Genomic DNA, 21,228 nt, shown 5'->3' with positions numbered 1-21,228 from the left:
TTGTGGCACTGGGTGGAGTTTTGAGATGGCCCTAAGGGGGAAAATACTGTTTTAATAAGACAAAGGAAGGTTTATGTTAGTTATAACTGCACGTTCTCTTCAAGAAGAAGGCTGATTCTAGTGAGGTTTGGGGTGAGGCCGTTAGTCTGGAAGCTAAGCCAGCTTTCTCCAGCCAGATGTTGGCCAAGGGTTATGGGAGTTGTAGTCCAACACTGTATAGGATGTTGGGGGGAGGGGAGGAGAGAAATTTAAGCTAGACCTACGGTTCCAAAGATGCTTTTCAAAAGGCAACTGGACTTTCTTGGGTTTTTTTTTTTCCTTTTGAAAACGTTTTGCTTCACATCCAGGAAGCTTGGATGAATTCTGAAGAAGTTTTGAAGAAGCTTATTGGATGAGAAGCAAAATGTTTTTCAAAAGAAAAAAAAATGAGAAAATCCATCTGTCTTTTGAAAAGCACCTTCGGGACAACCTTGGCCTGGATGACTGAGAATCTCCAAAGCCTACTGTATATCACTTTAATGCATTTCTCTAGTCTGTTCTAAGGAAACCTGAAGAATCGTGTCTGAAAATAGATTCCGCAACTAGCAGGAAAAATTCTCTTCTGCTTTGGATTCTATAGTCGTAATACATAATAATACTGTAGTACTACATAATACATAATCCTCAACTTATAACAGCTTAGTGACCATTCAAAGTTACAGTGACTTAAGAAAAAGTGAGAAAAGTGACTTATGACCATTTTTTCACATTTATATTGCAGCATCTCCATGCCAATGTGATCAAAATCCAGATGCTTGACAGCTGGTTCATATTTATAACATTTGCAGTGTCCCAAGGTCACCTGATCATCTTTTGTGACCTTCTGAGAAGCAAAGTCAATAGAATGGAATGGAATAGGAATAGGAGTAGGAGTAGGAGTAGGAGTAGGAGAAGGAGTAAGAATAGAATAGAATAGAATAGAATAGAATAGAATAGAATAGAATAGAATAGAATAGAAATAATGGAATAGAATAGAATAGAATAGAATAGAATAGAATAGAATAGAATAGAACAGAACAGAACAGAACAGAACAGAACAGAACAGAACATGGAATGGAATGGAATGGAATGGAATAGGAATAGGAATAGGAATAGGAATAGAATGGAATGGAATGGAATGGAATGGAATGGAATGGAATAGAATAGAATAGAATAGAATAGAATAGAATAGAATAGAATAGAATAGAATAGAATAGAATAGAACAGAACAGAACAGAATTCTTTATTGGCCAAGGTTTAAATAAGCAAGTCTTTGTATATCTTGATGGATCAGGACCCCTTCATTCCAATAGAATAGAAAGGAATAGGAATAGGAATAGGAATAGGAATAGGAATAGGTATAGATATAGGAATAGGAATAGGAATAGTGAATGGAGCACCCATGATTTCTGGAGGCAAGCTGTTCCACTGGTTAATTGTGGAATGAGGAAGGCTTCAGGAAGCAATGAAGAAGCCAGATTCACTTCCCAACCAAGTTACTAGCTTAACAACTGCAGTGATTCACTTGCTAGCTGTGGCAAGAAAGGTCGTAAAATCGGACACCATTCAATTAACAAATGTCTCACTTAGCAACAGGAACTTGGGGCTCAATTGAGGTTGTAAGTCGAGGATTGCCTATATTTTATATCCATCCATGGAAAAGGTATCTGGGTAGTGTCACAAACGCATGAACGAATTCCTCCGTTCACTCCAGTTTTTATAACAGCTGCACCAGCACTGACGTTTTAGCCATCTTTAGCTCCCAAACCTGGTGAAATTAGCTATGAATTGCTTTGTGCAAGAAGAAGAAGAGGAATGGGCTGCGTGGGAAAGTAAGGCATTGTTATAATAATCCCGTCTCATTTCAGGAAATCCTCTTTGGGAATATCAAACAACAGAAAGTATTGAATGTAGGCTTAATTTTTCCAAAAGGGTGGGGGTGTAATGAAAGCAAAAGATTCCAATCAGAGATCTCTGGAAAGCTGCTCTTGCATCCTATTTCTGGAGCCCCTCTAATAAAAGATGAGTAGGAAGCAGATTCTATTTGTGGAGAAATCCTGAGAGAATCAATCAATCAATCAATCAATCAATCAATCAATCAATCAATCGGAATAGAGCTGGAAGGGACTTTGGAGGTCTTCTAGTCCGACCCCTTGCTCAATCAGGAGACCTTACACCATTTCAGGCAAATTGTTGTCCAATCTCATCTTAAAAATCTCCTTTGATGAAGCACCCACAACTTCTGGTGGCAAGCTGTTCCACTGGTTAAGTGTCCTCACTGTTAGGAGGTTTCTCCTTAATTCCAGGTTGCTTCTCTCCTTGATTAATTTCCATCCATTGTTTCTTGTGTTGTCTTCTGGTCCTTTGGAAAATAAATTGACTTCCCCCCCTCTTCTTTGTGGCAGCCCCTTAAATACTGGACTATTGCTTTCATGTCACCCCTAATCCTTCTTTTCTCTAGACTAGCCTGACCCAAATCCTGCAAGAAGGGTTCCTTTCGGTCAAAGCAATACGGGCAAGTTAACTAGCATCAATTAACATTTTAATGAACTGTACAGCTTTGAGAATATTATATCCTCCTTGAATAGAGCAGGGCAACCTAAAGGCAATTAATAACATTCTTTGCACTTCCCACTTATTTTAGCCTTGCCTGAAGACAGAGAAGGCTTTATAAGTGGCTCACAGGAGCAGTTTTCCCAGAATTCCCCCTTTTTTTTAAAAAAAAAAAAACCCAGCACATTTCAGGAAGGGATTACATGACCTCAACCACAAGAGCTCTGCGCGCAAAACACCAAGGCATTGTTTAAGTGAAGTTTACCAGCCTTTCACTGTATGAAGAGCCCTGGCTATTCCTGAAAGCACATCTGTTGAGGCACTGGGCTTCCAGCTGTTAACAAGCTATTTCGCTTTTCAATAGAAACATATGTAATGTCTTTTCCTATTATGTTATGGCTGCCATATGCTGCTTTAGATCAAGAAGGCCCATCATCCCCGATCTGTTTCATTAATACGATTTTCCTTTGCATCTCTGGAGATTCTCAAGTCATTCTGGTCAGGGTTGTCCCAAAGACGCTTTTTCCAAAGGCAACTGGACTTCCTCGTGTGTTTTTTTTCCCTTGAAGACGTTTTGCTCCTCATCCGAGAAGCTTCTTCGGTTCAGAATATGTCTCATTCTGTAACACACTCTTTGAATAACTCCAGTACGTCAACTATGTGAGGCTCTTAAGCTAGCAGCTGGTTAGGTTATCTGACTCAAAATCTTTTTTTCCGGGGCTTTGGGTCTGCCAACATTTAAGTATTTTGTTTTGTTTTTGTTATGCTATACAAAAGTATTTTGTTATATTATTTAAAGAAAGATTAAGAATCTGCGTCTACAGATCATAGACGCAGTGTTTGTTTACCTATGTGTTCACTCCTTCCTTCCTTCCCTCCCTCCCTCCCTTTCTCTCTCTCTCTCTTTCTTCCTCTCTCTCTCTCTTCCTTCCTTCCTTTCTCTGTCTCTCTCACTCTCTTTCTTGCTTTTTCTTTCTCTCTTCCTTTCTCCTCCCTCCCTGTCTCCCTCCCCTCTCTTTCTTCCCCTCTTTCCCTTCCTTTCTCTCTCTCTCTTTCTTGCTCTCTCTCTCTCCTTTTCCTTCCCTCTCTCCCTCCCTTTCTCTTTGTCTCTCTCTCTTTCTTCCTCTCTCTCTCTCTTCCTTCCTTCCTCTCTCTCTCTTTCTTCCTCTCTCTCTTCTTTCCTTCTTTTCTTTCTCTCTCTCACTCTCTTTCTTTCTTTCTCTCTCTCTCTCTCACTCTCTTCCTTTCTCTCTCTCTCTTTCTCTCTTCCTTTCTCCCTCCCTCCCTTTCTCTCTCTCTCTTTCTTCCTCTCTCTCTCTGTCTCCCTCCTCTCTCTCTTCCTCTCTCTTCCTTCCTTTCTCTCTCTCTCTCTTCTCTCTCTCTCTCCTTTCCTTCCTCTCTCCTCCCTTTCTCTTTGTCTCTCTCTCTTTCTTCCTCTCTCTCTTCCTTCCTCTCTCTCTCTCTTCTTCCTCTCTCTTCTTCCTCTCTCTTCTTTTCTCTCTCTCACTCTCTTTCTTTCTTTCTCTCTCTCTCTCTCACTCTCTTCCTTTCTCTCTCTCTCTTTCTCTCTTCCTTTCTCCCTCCCTCCCTTTCTCTCTCTCTCTTTCTTCCTCTCTCTCTCTGTCTCCCTCCCTCCCTCTCTCTCTTTCTTCCTCTCTCTCTCTCTTCCTTCCTTCCTTTCTCTGTCTCTCTCACTCTCTTTCTTGCTTTCTCTTACTCTCTTCCTTTCTCCCTCGCTCCCTGTCTCCCTCCCCCTCTCTCTTTTTCTTCCCCCCTCTTTCCCTTCCTTTCTCTCTCTCTCTCTTTCTTGCTCTCTCTCTCCTTTTCCTTCCCTCTCTCCCTCCCTTTCTCTTTGTCTCTCTCTTTCTTCCTCTCTCTCTTCCTTCCTTCCTTCCTCTCTCTCTTTCTTCCTCTCTCTCTTCTTTCCTTCTTTTCTTTCTCTCACTCACTCTCTTCTTTTCTCACTCTCTCTCACTCTCTTCCTTTCTCTCTCTCTCTTTCTCTCTTCCTTTCTCCCTCCCTTTCTCTCTCTCTCTTTCTTCCTCTCTCTCTCTGTCTCCCTCCCTTTCTCTCTCTCTCTCTCTCTCTTGCTCTCTTCCTTTCTCCCTGCCTCCCTTTCTCTCCTCTCTCCTCTCTTCTTTTAGCATGGGTATGAGTCATGATGACGACCACTTGTCCTGCGCTGGGAGATCTCACATCATGTCCGGAGAATGGGTGAAAGGCAGAAATCCCAGTGACCTATCCTGGTCTTCCTGCAGCCGAGATGACCTCGAAAAGTTTTTAAAGTAAGAATATTTGCTAACTGCAAAACATTTGAATCACAATCAATAGTCTTTTATCTTCTCCGTTGAAATAAGGAAGAATTCTCAGTGACGGGTTACTGAAGGTAAACTGGATCTGCTTTTGCATCCTGGCTTTCAGAACAATTATTGGCAGGAGAACAGAAGGTTTTGCGATGCCCAAACATCAGCGTGTCTTGACAACATCTTGAAAAGTATCCTGGAGTTGCTGTCATTTTTTACTTCAAATCCTGCCCATTTTTTTTTTTTTTTTTTTGTGACAATAGAAATAACGTCAGGGTGCTTCTGAATGGCTCTTTCAGTTGGGAAGAAGTATCTGGTTCTGTGTTTTAGCAAGCCTTGGCAAAAATAACAGAAACCTGAGATTCTCCGGTGATCTCTCTCAATCCTTGAGCCAATCTGAGCTCAGTGGAGGATCTACCTCCCCTCTGTACTGTCTAGTAAAACTTATCTTGCATGATCATGTCACAACATCCAGCATTTCCGCACCTTGCACCGTTGCCAACCCTGAGTGGAATGAAGAAATGGAGAACACGGTTTTGCTTTTTTTTGATGTGATAGCTGGAGAAGGTGTGATTAGACATCGGGTCCCAAGGATGTGTAGGAGAGGGAGGAGGTTGAGTGGCAATTACCTCCTTACCATCATTTTCAATTTAATTCTTAAATTCACTGCCTGTTTCTACAAGGGGTGAAATGCTCCAGCTTCAGCCAATCCGGTAGTGATGGTGGCAGGTGGTTTAGAGAACCGGTAGCAAAAATCTCTGCCCCCCCACCCGCCGCCCATCCCCACCCAATCGCCTGCTTGCTCACTTCTTTTAAAAAATGCTTTTAAAAGGTAAACAAAAGAGGCTCTGACGATCCCAGCTGAGCTGCCTGTTCCTCAGAGCCTTTTTAAAAAATTTTTAAAAGCCTTTTTTTACAACCTATTTGGCCGAATAGGTTGTAAAAACAATACTTTTAAAGGTTAAAAAAAAAGATCACGCACCACAGCTGATCACCCACCCACCCCACACGCTGTTCTACTTACCCCATGCCTCCTTTTGGCGTGCATTGCACGCCTGCACACACCTTGCATTTGGTGCGTGATGTGCACACTGTGCATGCACATGCGCAGTGTGCAAACCGGTAGTAAACCGGTTTAGATTTCACCCCTGGTTTCTTCCCATCCTTTAGAGCTGATATGATATTTGCTCACCAGAATCTGTTGATAGAGCAAATTTTCCCCAGAAGTCTTTGGTGTTGTGAAATGCGCTGATGTTTATTGATGCACAAGTGCTTTTAATCATCATCTTCTTTTAATAACCCTCATAATCCCCCTTGAGGGGTGGAGTCTGGGCACCCGAATGGAGCTGAGTGTTTTAATGGCCGGATGCCCTCCCTGTTGCCAAAGCCGAGTAATATTCAGCAGATATATTCTCATCGTGCCCAGAGAGAGAAATATCTGCCTCTACCTAGGATCGAACTCACAGCCTCCCGATTGTGAGGTGAGAGCTCCACCTCTAGACCACCGCACCACTCATGTACTAGTGCTTTTCATGTTGGCTGTAAAATTTACTATATAATGTAAACCACATTTAGCATTCTTGGTAGGCCCAGATGGTATTTTCTGAATTTGAAGAAGCTTAAAAAATAATATAATTTACTGGCAGATTGTATGTTAGAACAGAGATGGCCAAGCACATCTACATCAGTGGTGGGATTCTACCGGTTCTATCCGGATCAGGCAAACCGGCCACGGCAGCAGCAGAAGGCTCCGCCCATCTGCTCGGATTCATCACAGAAGCTCTGTGCATTGCAGAGTGGCGCAAGCACTCACATTTCCAAACCGGTAGTGAAGGTAGGTGAATACCACTACTGATCTAAATGTCTTTTGATTCCCCAGGTCCAAAGTCAGCAACTGTTTGCTGGTAACAGATCCACGTAGCCGATATGCTGTCCGCCTACCTTATAAACTCCCAGGAATGCATTATAGCGCAGATGAGCAATGCCAGATCCTCTTTGGAACCAACGCAACTTTCTGTAAGAATATGGAGGTAATGTGGATCATAAAAGAACAGATGACAAGCTTTTGGTAAAATGGTAGCAGTATCTGGGGTTACAGAACAGAGATTTCTTCCTGGGGCAATCTTTTTTTAAAAAAATGGTAGGAAATACCTCCTTTGGCTTTGGAGAGAGTATTTTTTTTTTTGCAAGGTATAAAAACTAGAAATATATCATTGTTTAATGTCACACTTTCCTTGTTTTTTAAAAAAAACTGCTATATACTATGTCAGAATGTAACGCACCAGAATGTATTAACTGCTTAACCTGCAGAGGGTGAATTGCTAAATGACTGAAGCTTTATTATGGATCTTTACTGCTGCCAGTGGATTCATAAATAATCAGAGAGAGTCAAAATAGATCCTGCCCAAGAGATCCTGTCTCCAAACTATCCCCAGGTTACCAAAGTGACTGTAGATGGGTGTATCACTACCCGCCATTCCCTTCCTAGGAGTCTTAGAAAAGTTGTGTACTCTTGGTTTAGCACAGCCATTTGTCTCAATAGTTCCTCCATCTTTCTTACCATAACAATTTCAGCTACCTACCATCTGATACGAAAACAAGTTGTATTTTTTTTTTGCTTTTCCCTGTTGCATAAAAAGATGTGACAAAGTAATAAAAAGCTTGGATTGTATGCTCGAGTTGCAAATCCTAAACATTCTTCTACTTTATTTATGTTGATCCAGGCAAGCTCCTTAAGCAACATGAAAAAAGGGAACTTTGCTTTCTTCAGAGAGAAAGCAAGTTAACTCATGTTTCTCAGAAGGCTACCAAACCTGTTCTTAGTGACAGAATCTTTGAAAGTGTGTCTTGAAAGATTGTGCTGGGACAAGGGATTAAAATAAAGAACTTTTCCAATGATTTTTCTAGAGAGAAATGAGTTTGTCTTCCACGGTTGAAGCTCCTGATTATTTGTTTCATTTTTTTTTAGTCCTCCATGTTGGATTTTCTTATTCAAGGAATTCTTGAATGTGACTTTTTTGTGTGAAACATTTGTAAAACACCAAAGTCTTGAGGATAGCTAGGCATAGAGATTTTCCTTTGTTTTCCCGTAAATGTTTGCATCATCAAAGATAAGATGAGAAAAGATGGATAGGATAGGATAGGATAGGATAGGATAGGATAGGATAGGATAGGATAGGATAGGATAGGATAAGGTAGGGTAGGGTAGAGAAAGGAAAGGAAAGGAAAGGAAAGGAAAGGAAAGGAAAGGAAAGGAAAGGAAACAGAGATGAAGGGAAGGGAAAGAAGGAAAGGAAAGGAAAGGAAAGGAAAGGAAACAGAGATGAAGGGAAGGGAAAGAAGGAAAGGAAAGGAAAGGAAAGGAAAGGAAAGGAAAGGAAAGGAAAGGAAAGGAAAGGAAAGGAAAGGAAACAGAGATGAAGGGAAGGGAAAGAAGGAAAGGAAGCAGAGATGAAGGGAACGGAAAGAAGGAAAGGAGAGGAGAGGAGAGGAGAGGAAAGGAAAGGAAAGGAAAGGAAACAGAGATGAAGGGAAGGGAAAGAAGGAAAGGAGAGGAGAGGAGAGGAGAGGAGAGGAAAGGAAAGGAGCGGAACGGAACGGAACGGAAAGGAACGGAACGGAACGGAAAGGAAAGGAAAGGAAAGGAAAGGAAAGGAAAGGAAAGGAAAGGAAAGGAAAGGAAAGGAAGCAGAGATGAAGGGAAGGGAAAGAAGGAAAGGAAAGGAAGCAGAGATGAAGGGAACGGAAAGAAGGAGAGGAGAGGAGAGGAAAGGAAAGGAAAGGAAAGGAAAGGAAAGGAAAGGAAAGGAAAGGAAAGGAAAGGAAAAGGTAACCTTTATTGTCACTTTTTCTGTGCACAGAATGAAATTCCAATGCTATTTACTTTTTTAAAAAATAAACAATTTTATAAAAAGCTGTTTATTAAATTAGTTTTCTGCCTATCTCACCATAAGGTGCAGAGCAAATAGAAAATATTTGCTTTGTAGATGTTTCATGAGTTTTTCCCTTATATTGGGATGAAACATGTGCACCAATGCAAACCGATATTCATTTTACTGCAAATTAAAATTTTCAAATCAAAACCATTGCAATTAATAAACTGAGAATTAAACTCTCTGGTTGATTCATTGCATTTTATCCAGCCATTTCCTCAAAGTTACATTAACCACCGTTATCATGAATACATGTTTAAAACTCTTTCTCTCCCCTTCTTTCCTCTTCTGTAGAGGAATACTTTGATTTCTGAATTTGAGGATGTGTTTGGTTGTTTGATGCAGGGTTAGTTATTCCATGCAGATTTTTCTTTTTTTTTCTTTTCTTTTTTTGGAAAACATATTTGTAAAAAACTAAAAAAATAAATCAGATAACTCTCAATTCCGAGGGGTTTAACGAAGCTTTCTGTCTTTTTCCTTGCAATAGTAGCATCTCTGAGCAAAGTAAATGTAATTTTTCCTCCGTTTTGCTGACAGCATTTGATGTGCGCTGGTCTCTGGTGTCTTGTGGAAGGAGATGCTTCTTGTAAAACCAAACTGGATCCTCCTTTGGATGGGACAGAATGTGGGGCTGACAAGGTAAAAACCCCTGGAGAAAATCAACTCTACTTTGTAGAATTTGGTATTCAACGCATTCTGACGCAGAAATTTTGTCCCGATACTCATTGTTTGTTTGGTACTCAATGCACAAGCTAGAAATGCATAAGCTAGAACTTGTCCATGTCGGCTGCTTTGGGACTCACTATATTAATCCTTATGGGGGAAATCTTTTGGATATTCATCATTTTTGGTACTCATTCTATCGCCCGGAATCAATTAAGGATGAGTACCAAGGCACCACTGTACAATTTTTATTAAAAAACATTTTCCCACAGACTAAAAACAATACAACATTTCAGTTACAGGTAAGGGAAATAGAGCAATAGAGTAATAGACAAGTGAAAAAGGAAATAAAGGAAAAAGAAGTAGAAAAGGAAGAAAAAACAGAAGAAAGAAAGAATAATTAAGTGCCTTCCGCTCTTCTTAACAGCAGCAGTTATAAATACATTTATACGCTTATCTTCTGCTGGATGGAACAGAATGTGAAGCTGACAAGGTAAAACCCCTGGAGAACATCAACTCTACTTCATAGAATTTGGTATTCAATGTGCTTTCGAACTGCTAGGTTGGCGGAAGCTGGGACAAGTATCGGGAACTCACTCCGTTACACAGCGCTAGGGATTTGAACTGCTGAACTGCCGACCTTTCGATCGACAATCTCAGCATCTTAGCCATTGAGCCACCGTGTCCCTGAACTGAGGATGCCCCCTTAGGAACCTCTTAACTATGGGGTGAGGTCCTGAGAAGTTGTTAGAATTAAAGTTATGAAAGTTAGTAGCTGAGACAACTGAATCGGATGCGATGTTCTAGACTTCGATAAGTCTTATAAATAAAAAGTCAATTTTTTTTTTTACAATCGAGTTTAAAGCGATTTACATGAAACTTAAAGCGGTTGTGTGCACGTATTAGCTTACGATTAAAACTAAAAAAAGTCGTTTACAGGTGAAACGTTGCTATGTACAATTTTATATGTGATAACTAGATCTGACCGCATGCATCGCAGTTCTCAACTAGCCACACCCAGATTTTTCTCTTTCCATTCCAGTGGTGCCGAATGGGAGAGTGTGTCAGCAAAACCCCCATCCCTGAACACATTGACGGTGATTGGAGCATCTGGAGTCAATGGAGCATGTGCAGCCGGACGTGTGAAACCGGGGCCAGATTCAGGCAACGCAAATGTGACAACCCTCCGTAAGTTGACTCATCCCGATGAGAATCTAAACCTTTAAAGCACTTAAGGGAGCATTGAAAGGTGTCTTCATAGGAAGCCCAGCCCATCTGCTTCTCTGCTACCTAATTCAGGAGTAACTGATGTGGTGCCTGTTCAAGAAGAAGAAAGGAGGGAGGGGAGAGGGGGCAGAAGGAGATGATGGAGATGGATATGGAAGAGAAGAAGAAGAAGGAGAAGAAGAAGGAGAAGAAGTAGAAGAAGAGGAGGAGGAGGAGGAGGAGGAGGAGGAGGAGGAGGAGGAGGAAGAGGAGAAGGGGGGAGGGGGAGGAGGAGGAGGAGAAGAAGAGGAGGAGAAGAAGAAGAGGAGGAGGAGGAGGAGGAGGAAGAGGAGAAGGAGAAGGAGAAGATTTTAATAGTCAAACAATATTTTTACAAAATATTTACAAATATTTTTATTTATTTACAATAAGGCCTTTAGGCCAGTGGTATTTTTAGAAAGTTAACAGAAAGCCTGGTAAAGGCTGAAGCTCAGTGCTTCACTTGGAATTGTATCTCAAGCAATAGAAAGCATTTGCAGAGTCTGGACTTAAACGGAGAACCGTCTTCTCCATTTTCATTCCTGTATGTTTCAGAACGGCAGCTATTTTCTGGATAAGCCAAACCACACCTGTCTCTGTCACAGCTATTATTTGAAAGCAGTTTAGTCACTCACTTAAATCTCTCACTCTCACTTACTCACTCTCTACACTTAACGAAGTGTAGGCAAAGAGCAGGCAGAGCTGAGAAGAGGTGGAGTTAAGCATGTCACCAGCTTAGAATCGTTACATTGCCACAAACTATCCAAGTCCAACTCCTCTTGAATTCCATTGACCCTTATCTGGCCCCAATTTAGTATTGAATTTTAGTTGACTAGTGGTTGTTTTTTTTAATTGACAGCCTAGACAGGGGTCAGACAAGAGATATCTCAGCCCACAGAAGGAATGGGAGAGTGGAAAGCATCTCAGAAAGAGACCCTCCCCCCACCACCCGGGTTCTCCAAAAAAATACCGGTGGAGAAAGCTGAGAAAGCTGAGAAAGTTGAGAAACCAAAAACTGTCTACTATCGACCTCACCCCATTCCTAAGAGGTCTATAAGGGGTGTGGATAAGAGCACCAACGTGCCTACCGTTCCTGTCCTAATGTTCCCTTTCATTGTATCCAAATTTCATATAGTTATTACAGTACTCATGCCTACTGCTTCAGTGACTCCATCCAGCCACCTTGTTCTCTGCCGTCCCCTTCTTCTTTTGCCCTCAATCTTTCCCAGCATTAGGCTCTTCTCCAGTGAGTTCTTCTTTCTCATTAGGTGGCCAAAGTATTTCAGTTTCATCTTCAAGATCTGGCCTTCTAGAGAGCAGTCAGGGTTGATCTCCTCTATAACTGACTTGTTTGTTCACCTTGCAGTCCAAGGGACTCGCAGGAGTCTTCTATATACTTATGCTTATATATATGCTTATATATCTTATAGTTATTTCATGCTTGTGCTTATATATACCATTGTGACAAAATAAATAAAAAAATAAAATAAATAAAAAAATAAAATGCACTCAGATTTGCAAAGATTCTGTTACTGTAACCTTACATTACTGCTAGTGTTAGAACTACCTTGGACTATCTTGAAGGGGCTGACAGGCGACTTTTGGAGAGCATGTTGTAGGCACTTGGCCTACAAGCATGTTGTGTTTTGTCAGTCACAAAATATCCCCCTCCAAAGCTCAGTCACAAAATATCCCCCTCCAAAGCTCAGTCACAAAATATCCCCCTCCAAAGCTCAGTCACAAAATATCCCCCTCCAAAGCATTGCTTTGCTAGGACCGGTAAATCTTTTCTGCATTTTAGCAGATGACCTTGGCTGATCTTGAAAAAGCTAAGCAAGGTCAGATTTTATGAGCGCTTGAATGGGAGGCCACTAGTAAATCCCAAAGGGTGTCCGTGGGATTGGGATGTTTAAAAAAACATCCTGAAGGAAAGTATGGAAAACCACTTCTGTATTGCTGCCATGAATAATTGGCACAGTTCGGGGAAGTGTTATTGTGAGCCGCTCTTGAAAAATAGTTCTGCTGTTCTACGTTCAAACTTCAGAAAGAAATCTCTACCGATCTCAGCTAAAGCTGTTTTAACACTTAAGCGTGTATAACAACAGTATATATCTTTTTAAAAAAAACAAAAAAACTTGTGGATTTGAATGTGACTTGAGGACAGATGATCAGTGGCTGTAAATCTGGACATTAAGGACAGTCAGTATTGCCAATCTCAGCTTCTTTTAGTTTCTCATTTTTCCATTCATAAATTCCGTTTGGCCCCTTCCTTTACTAAACCGAGTCACTTAAGAGCATTTGCAAGATGTATTTGACATACTTGGTGTGTGACCCATTTTTTGCTTGCCACTTTGGCTAGTTGCAGTCCTGGTTTTTCATGAATTCATCTTTTGTTGATATAGATCTTCAGCAGTTTGTGTGTGTGTGTGTGTGTTTTAAATCACTAAACAATATTTCAAATTTCAACACACAAGTCTGGAAAGGGCACTGGTTTCCGGTTTGTCAGTTGCCTCAAAAATGTAAAATAAACAAGTTTGCATTAAGTGTGAACCGCTTCTTCTTCGTTTTCAATCTATGGTAGGTAGGATGACCATACCTGAATGAATTGTGCCCTCTGTTGTTTTAAATCCTGATTTATTGTCTTGATTGCCTTTTCTTTTTCCTCTGTCCTGGCTGCTATTCTCATTAGTCCGTATGGATGTTTTCAGAAAGGTGTATGAAATCAGCAGAAGTCGAATTCATCTCAAAGGAAATCTTTTTTTTTCTTTGAATTTGTGTTTCCTTTTCAAAGCGCTCCAAAAAGAAGTTCTATTTACAAAGTATCCCATCAACCTTTTGTGGATAACGGGATAGAAAAACCAATGCAAGCTGTCCATGTTTTTCTCCCTTAACAGGCCTGGCCCTGGAGGTAAGAACTGCCATGGAGCAAGTGTGGAACACACTGTGTGTGAAAACTTGCCGTGTCCCAGAGGAGTGTCCACCTTCCGCGACCAACAGTGTCAATCTCAGGACCGCTCGACCAACAAGAAGAAAAGTTTATGGACAGCTGTCATCGTGGATGGTAAGTTTCAGCAGATGAAAACACTATGTTTTGTATACAGTGGTACCTTGGTACTCAACTGCTTTGAAACTCATTGAATTTGATACTCAATGCATTTTGATGTGAAAAATATGTCCCGGTACTTATCGTTTGTTTGGTACTTAATGCACAAGCTAGAAGTTGGAGCATAAGAAAGGCTGAGCGCCAAAGAATTGAGGCCTTTGAACTCTGGTGCTGGAGAAGACTCCTGCAAGTCCCAAGGCGATCCAACCGGTCAGTCCTAGAGGAGATCAAGCCTGACTGCTCTTTAGAAGGCCAGATCCTGAAGAGGAAACTCAAATACTTTGGCCACCTAATAAGAAGGAAGGATTCACTGGAGAAGAACCTAATGCTGGGAAAGACTGAGGGCAAAAGAAGAAGAGGACGGCAGAGAACAAGATGGCTGGATGGAGTCACTGAAGCAGTCGGCGTGAGCTTCAATGGACTCCAGAGGATGATAGACGACAGGAAGTCCTGGAGGAGCGTTGTCCATGGGTCGCGATGGGTCCAACACGACTTCGCAACTAACAACAACAACAAAAGCAGAAGCTAGACCTTGCCAGTGTCAGCTGCCTTGTGACTCACTAAATTATTCCTTATGGGAAAAATTTGTTGGGTACTCATCATTTTTGGAACTCATCGTGTCTCCGGAACCGATTAATGATGTACCACTGTATAATTTTTATTAAAGAAGTTTTTCCACAGACCCAAAAATAATGCAACATTTGAGTTACAGATAAGGGAAATAGAGCAAAGTAATAGAAGGGTGAAAACAGAAATATAGAAAGAGAAGTAGAAAAGAAAGAAAAAAGAAGAAAAAACAATTAAATCCGTTCCAGTCTTCTTAACAGCAGCAGTTATAAATACAATTATACTTGTCCTCTCTGTCTAAGGTTACATCAACGTTTCCTTCTTTCCATAATCTACTCTTTCTAATCATCAGATCCATAAATTGTCATTTTGGGTTTTTTTTTTTCAGCAAAAAGTCCATAAGGGGAATATTGCTCCTATTTCATTGCTCTTCTTCAGCTTCTAAATTTCTCTAAGACCTCAAAAGGAAACCAGGGGGTCTGCAACCTTAAACACTTGGAGAGCCATTTGGACCCATTATCCACAGAAAAGAAAACACCAGGAGCCACAAAACCCTTCCTGTGCCTGACTATTTCCCGAGGGGCCACAAAACTAGCATATATAATTGAATTAAAGATTCTGCTTTCTTCTGAAACTTTTTTTTTCTTGGATTTATCCATGGTTGGCTTACCAGGGGTTGAAAAGCTTAATAAATTGCGTGTCATTGGGTGTCACACATTGGCAGTTGTGATGCATATTTTGAGCGACAGGGAGCCGCAGCAGAGGGATGAAAGAGCCACATGCGGCTCCAGAGACGCAGGTTGCTGACCTCTGTTCTAAACTTTATTTCATGGAAGTCCAATAATCTCTGAGCACTTGTTCTGCAAAATAATTCAGGGGTTCGAGAAAGCTTATGGTGAGTTTGAGTCCATTCAATATCACAAGCCTTCTTGAAGGAATCAAGAAGAGAAATTGACAGAAAGCGATCTCAGATGCTACATTGAAGCCAAAGAAAAAAGTACTCCTCAGTCAAAATACTTACACATGTAAATAGAGAAGAATATAAACTTTTCACTCTTTATAGTTTCTACTTGCAAATCTCAGTATTGTGTAATTTTTTTCCAATTTCTTGACTTCAGCATAACAGACCCTTGGGAAAGATACCTCAGTCAACTAAATATTGTTCAGTGTTAATCAAATTTAAAATCCCATAAGGGTATTACTTTATAAGGCCTTGGTAAGGCCACACTTGGAATATTGCATTCAGCTTTGGTTGCCACGATGTAAAAAAGATGTGGAGACCCTAGAAAGAGTGCAGAGAAGAGCAACAAAGATGATTAGGGGACTGGAGGCTAAAACATATGAAGAACAGTTGCAGGAACTGGGTATGTCTAGTTTAATGAAAAGAAGGACTAGGGGAGACATGATAGCAGTGTTCCAATATCTCAGGGGCTGCCACAAAGAAGAGGGAGTCAAACTATTCTCCAAAGCACCAGAAGGCAGGACAAGAAGCAATGGGTGGAAACTCATCAAGGAGAGAAGCAACTTAGAACTAAGGAGAAATTTCCTGACAGTTAGAACAATTAATCAGCAGAACAACTTGCCTCCAGAAGTTGTGAATGCTCCAACACTGGAAGTCTTTAAGAAGAAGTTGGATAACCATTTGTCTGAAGTGGTGTAGGGTTTCCTGCCTAAGCAGGGGGTTGGACTAGAAGACCTCCAAGGTCCCTTCCAACTCTGTTGTTCTATTCTATTCTATTCTATTTCTCTGTTGTTGTTACAATAGAAGAGAATATTTGTCGCTCTGGGCTGAACTGTGGAATCTTTAGTGCTCTCTGAGCTCGGTAGTTTTCTTGTAGACATTTTATGACCTGAACTGGGTAACATCATCTGTTGTTTCTCTTTCAGAAAAACCTTGTGAGCTATATTGCTCTCCATTTGGGAAAGACTCTCCTGTGTTGGTGTCCGATAGGGTCATTGACGGTACACCCTGTGGACCTTATGAGACTGACCTCTGTGTTCATGGCAAGTGCCAGGTGGAGTAATTTTTGTTGTTGTTCGCTATTTCATCTGAACTAACATCTAAATATACTGTGATCCTGTGCTTCATGAAAGGAATGGCCATTGAAAACAAACCTATATATATGAAAGCGAAAACCACTCATGCCATAATCACGAAATTTCCAGAACCGTAAAGTCTACAAACTTGAAATTTGCCACGTATATTCCTCTTGGCTTCTAGTTGCTCAGTAAGAAAGGATTTTTCAAAATGGCCATCAGAGCATTAATATTTCCTATATTATTATTACCACACTCTGATGCTAAGGAGTTCTACTCCCCTTCCCCACCTGAAAAGAAATCTGTTCCAAATGCATAACACAAGCAGAGGAGAGGAGTTTCACTTTCAGTTTCACTTTCACAGCAGAAAGCAGCTTTAATACAGAACACTTGAGCTAAGCCACAGCCAGGCACCTTCCTGTCTCTTTCTTGCTCACACACCAAATACTATTTCACTTTCTAAACAGCCCCCTGATGCTAAGGAATTATACTCCCCCTCCCCACCTGAAAAGAAATCTTTTCCAAGTGCAAACACAAGCAGAGGAGAGGAGTTTCACTTTCAGTTTTACTTTCACAGCAGCAACCAGGGGATAGGATAGAGGAGGCTCCTGTGGGACAAGACTGAGGGAGAGAAAGGGATAGGATAGGGGAGGCTTCTGTGGGGCAAGCCTGGGGAATGAGATGAGGATAAGATAGGGGATGGCAAGGCTGAGAGAGAGGAGAGGAGAGGCCGATTGTAACTACTCATTAATTTTCAAGCTGTGTCGATTTATCAAGCCCGATCACATACTTTCGTAGCGAAGCACGGGTATCCATCTGGTAGCATAATATTTATGAAAAAATGCAAGGCTGTAGCTATGGAATAAAATAAGTAACTATTCCCTTTACTTCTAGATGGAAAAAAAAAACTGATACAAAGATTCAGTTGTAGGGATTTCAGGATGTTTGGCATTTGTTTTGCTCTGTGCTAGAAATGGAGGCTGTTATCTTTTAATGATTTCATTATAAATTGGAAGACATTAAGAACCAGTGTTTCCAAAAATGCTATGTATGAAACATGATGGAAAATGCTGAATGCAGAAAACCTTTGCAAAATTTGAGGTTTGGCACCCATAGCAAAAGCATGGTCACTATGGATTTGCTTTTCTTTGACGGTCCCTCATTTGAACTCAAATAGTTGGATTTCTTAGAGGAGAAGCATCTTGAATTCCGTGTAGATGAGCGAACTGGGCTTGTTGGACTGGCCGTGTTGCTCTGCTAAATTCAAGTGTATTGGGGCGGAGAACTAGTACAGGAAACAGAATGATGGCAAGTATCTTTATCAACCTGCACATTACATTGACATGTCCAAGACAGGAAGCCCATAGGGGCCTCTGTGGCTCAGACTGCTAATGCAGTCTGTTATTAACAGCAGCTGCCTGCAATTACTGCAGGTTCTAGTCCCACCAGGCCCAAGGTTGACTCAGCCTTCCATCCTTTATAAGGTAGGTAAAATGAGGACCCAGATTGTTGGGGGCAATAAAAGTTGACTTTGTATATAATATACAAATGGATGAAGACTATTGTTAACATAGTGTAAGCCGCCCTGAGTCTTCGGAGAAGAGCGGGATATAAATGCAAATAATAATAATAATAATGAAAAAAAACCTGGTCCCACAGAAACCTCTTGAGGTGACATGGGGAGGCAGAATGTCAAACGTAGGAAGTGCCTTCCCTCAGCTCAGCAGATGGCTGGTTGACCTATTGAATCCATTGGGGAAAAAATCTCAAAGTTCATATCACTGATTATGTTTTTTTTAAAAAAACAAACCAGAAAATATCAGCGTCTTAACTCAGGACTTTCTACCCGTAGCAATCCTATGCTCTGCCAGTGTGCTGGTGGACATGTTTGGGATTTTTAGATTCTGTAGTGAGAACTCCTGACAAAATTCCTGCAATCCAGGGAAGTGGCCTATTCATAATTTTGCAGACATGGTGGATTCGACAGCCATGAAACGCTTGTTTATGAAAGCAAAGTGGTGAAGTTAACAGAGAACAGAGGACAATAGGGTTGGAAGGGACCTTGGAGATCTTCCAGTCCAATCCCCTGCTCAAGAAAGAGACCCCATACTATTCTGGAGAAATGGCTGCCCATCTCTTCTTGAAAACCTCCAGTGTTGGAGCGCCAACAACTTCTAGAGCAGCGGGTTCTCAACCTGTGGGTCGGCACCCCATTGGGGGTCGAATGACGATTTGCCAGGGGTCGCCTAAGACCATCGGAAATATGGGAAGTATACTTGCGAGTCGAAGAATCGCGCTCCAATGGTTGACTCCACAAGCCAGCTGCAGGCTTTTCAAATCGCTAGCCGAATTCGGCTTCAGGCGCGATGAATTAAAAAAGAGAGAAATCTTTGCTCTCATGTCTCCCTCTCAAGCCAGCTGCAATCACTCCCAATCGCTAGCCTAATCTGGCTTCAGGCGCCATAAACTTAATAGGGGAGGAGTCTCCGCTTTAATGCCTCCGTCCTCAAGGCAATCGCAAGCAGTTCAGATCGCTAGCCAATACGCTTCAGGCACGATATATTCAAAACGAAAATAATTTTATGGTTGGGGTCGCCACATCGTGGGGAATTGTATTAAAGGGGTCACAGCACTATAAAGGTTGAGTGAAGAAAAAAATGAGTACATTTCTACCCTATTGTGTGTATTCTTTTGTTCTTATCCTATAAGAAGGCTGCTAAGGTTGGTTAGAAGAGAAGGGATGAAAGAAATAGAAGTTCATACTTGAAATTCATACTCGGAAGGAAAATCCCATTCTCAAACCACTTTCAAGACACTCCAAAAAATTTTTAAAAAATATTTGACCTTAGATAAGCACTTGGCAATTTTCCCATTTTCATCCACTTAGGAATAGCCAAGGAACAAATAACTATCCAAATACTTCAGTGTGCCCAAAGAGGTTGCTGACATTTTTTTTTATTGAAAAGTATTAGCCTGTTCCACCCTATAGCAAACTATTTTTAGAAACTGGGGACAGCTTCAAAACAGCACAACAAAGAACGTACTTTCTGCACCAACTCAGGAAGCTCAAACTGCTCAAGGAGCTGCTAATCCTGTTCTACAGAGGAATTATTGAGTCTGTCATCTGCACCTTTATAACTGTCTGGTTTGATTCTGCAACCCAACAAGACAGACACAGACTTCAGAGAATAATTATAACTGCAGAAAAAGTAATAAACTGGTTCAGATTTCACCACTGCACTGGAATATGATTATCTTGACACCCCCCGCCCCAAAAAAAGTGGTGTTATTAGCCATCAAACCTCAAAAATGCACTTTTCCCAAAAGGTTTCCACAATTTTGGCCACTATTGTAAGTATTTCCTAGTGTACATTCCTGCTTAATATTTGTTGAAGTATAGATATCCATTCATTCATTCATTCAATTTGTATGGATGCCCATCTGCCAAATGACTCTTTTCGTTAGAGAAATTAATGTATTCCATGACTTTAATTCAAATGGCTACCGAACTTCTTTTAAACTACAAAAGCTAATTGAACATTAGTTGATTTCCATTCAGATGGGATCTCTGAACAGTTTTCAACAGAAGCAGAAAGATTTTTCCAAGTCAAGTGAAATTTTTCAAGAAAAGTGGTCATTGAGCACTTTTTCCTTAAAAATGGTAAGGGAAGTTATTACTCAGGTTGGGCTTCCCGATGAGATGAATAGAGCAGTCCAAACCAAGGCTGTGTTGCCAACCTGATAGCATTCCATTCTTTTATTATTATTTTTTCCCTCTTAATTAAAAGAAAAACCTGGAACATCTACATTAATTTGTTGAGGACACTTTTCCTTTTATGCTCAGTTTTCATTCATTGACACACCAAGATGCTAAATATTTTTGATAAGAAAGTATAAGGAAATGCATAATATGTATAGAAGGCTTTAAGATATTGGCAGTGTTTATTAGTGGAATCCTTGTCTCGTTGCTTGCGTCATAGTCATTTTTACCTCAGTTACATAATTTATGGATGTCTGTTTCTATACTGTGTCCTGAGCTCTTTTGTAGGCCTCTCTGCAACAGCTCATTTTATTGATGTTAATAGCTAATGGGTTTATATTGTTATTTTTACATGATTCAGTAAATAAATATTGTCTAAAGGTATCAATTGTAATTTATGATAGAGATATATAAGATGATAATGATAGATAGATAAATAGGTAGATAGATACTGTAGATAGATTAGATAGATAGATAGATAGAAAGAAAGAAAGATAGATGATAGATAGATAGATAGATAGATAGATAGATAGATAGATAGATAGATAGATAGATAGATAGATAGATAGATAGATAGATATGGATGGAGAGAGAGAGAGAGAGATCCCATACAAAAAGAACAAAAGTTCTTTTGAAATTCTCTTTAATTTTTAAAAATGGAAGGTGATTTTGAGAGCAAAAAGTTTAAGAATCCCTGGTCTATATGATTACTATAGTGTGAACAAGTGTTGACAGTTGGAAGAATTCGCTACAGTGATATCATCTTGGCACGATCAAATTTCAGAATGACACTTAACAACGGCAATATTTATATTTATATACACTCTGCTATGGCAGGCTGAGCATACGGGAAGCATTACAGTACTCCATGAAAGGACATTGTCATTATTTTTTTTTTACATGAGGCGGTAATTACAGTTGTGCTAGTGAAGTAACACCCAAAGCTATGGATGGGCTCTTTCCCTGAGGAATTTTAAAAAGCTTTGTTGAAAGACACCCTATCGGTATTTGGGTAAAAATTCAGATTGTATGTCAAGAGAAAGGACA

The 21,228-nt window shown here is 40.6% G+C and overlaps 1 protein-coding gene across 1 annotated transcript in view; it reads left to right on the top strand.

Moving 5' to 3' along the window:
* ADAMTS17 (ADAM metallopeptidase with thrombospondin type 1 motif 17) overlaps nt 1–21,228 on the top strand; it is a 196,237-nt gene that overhangs the window by 111,773 nt on the left and 63,236 nt on the right. Inside the window, exons 9-14 of the mRNA XM_058156831.1 lie at nt 4,716–4,856; nt 6,754–6,904; nt 9,344–9,445; nt 10,512–10,657; nt 13,609–13,775; nt 16,272–16,399. Coding sequence (XP_058012814.1) covers nt 4,716–4,856; nt 6,754–6,904; nt 9,344–9,445; nt 10,512–10,657; nt 13,609–13,775; nt 16,272–16,399 — 835 coding nt within the window. The remainder of the gene's footprint in view (nt 1–4,715; nt 4,857–6,753; nt 6,905–9,343; nt 9,446–10,511; nt 10,658–13,608; nt 13,776–16,271; nt 16,400–21,228) is intronic.

Source organism: Ahaetulla prasina, chromosome 13 (assembly GCF_028640845.1).
Source record: "Ahaetulla prasina isolate Xishuangbanna chromosome 13, ASM2864084v1, whole genome shotgun sequence".
NCBI lineage: Eukaryota > Metazoa > Chordata > Lepidosauria > Squamata > Colubridae > Ahaetulla > Ahaetulla prasina.
Note: the sequence above shows the minus strand (reverse complement) of the source record. Positions and strands in the feature narration are given on the sequence as shown.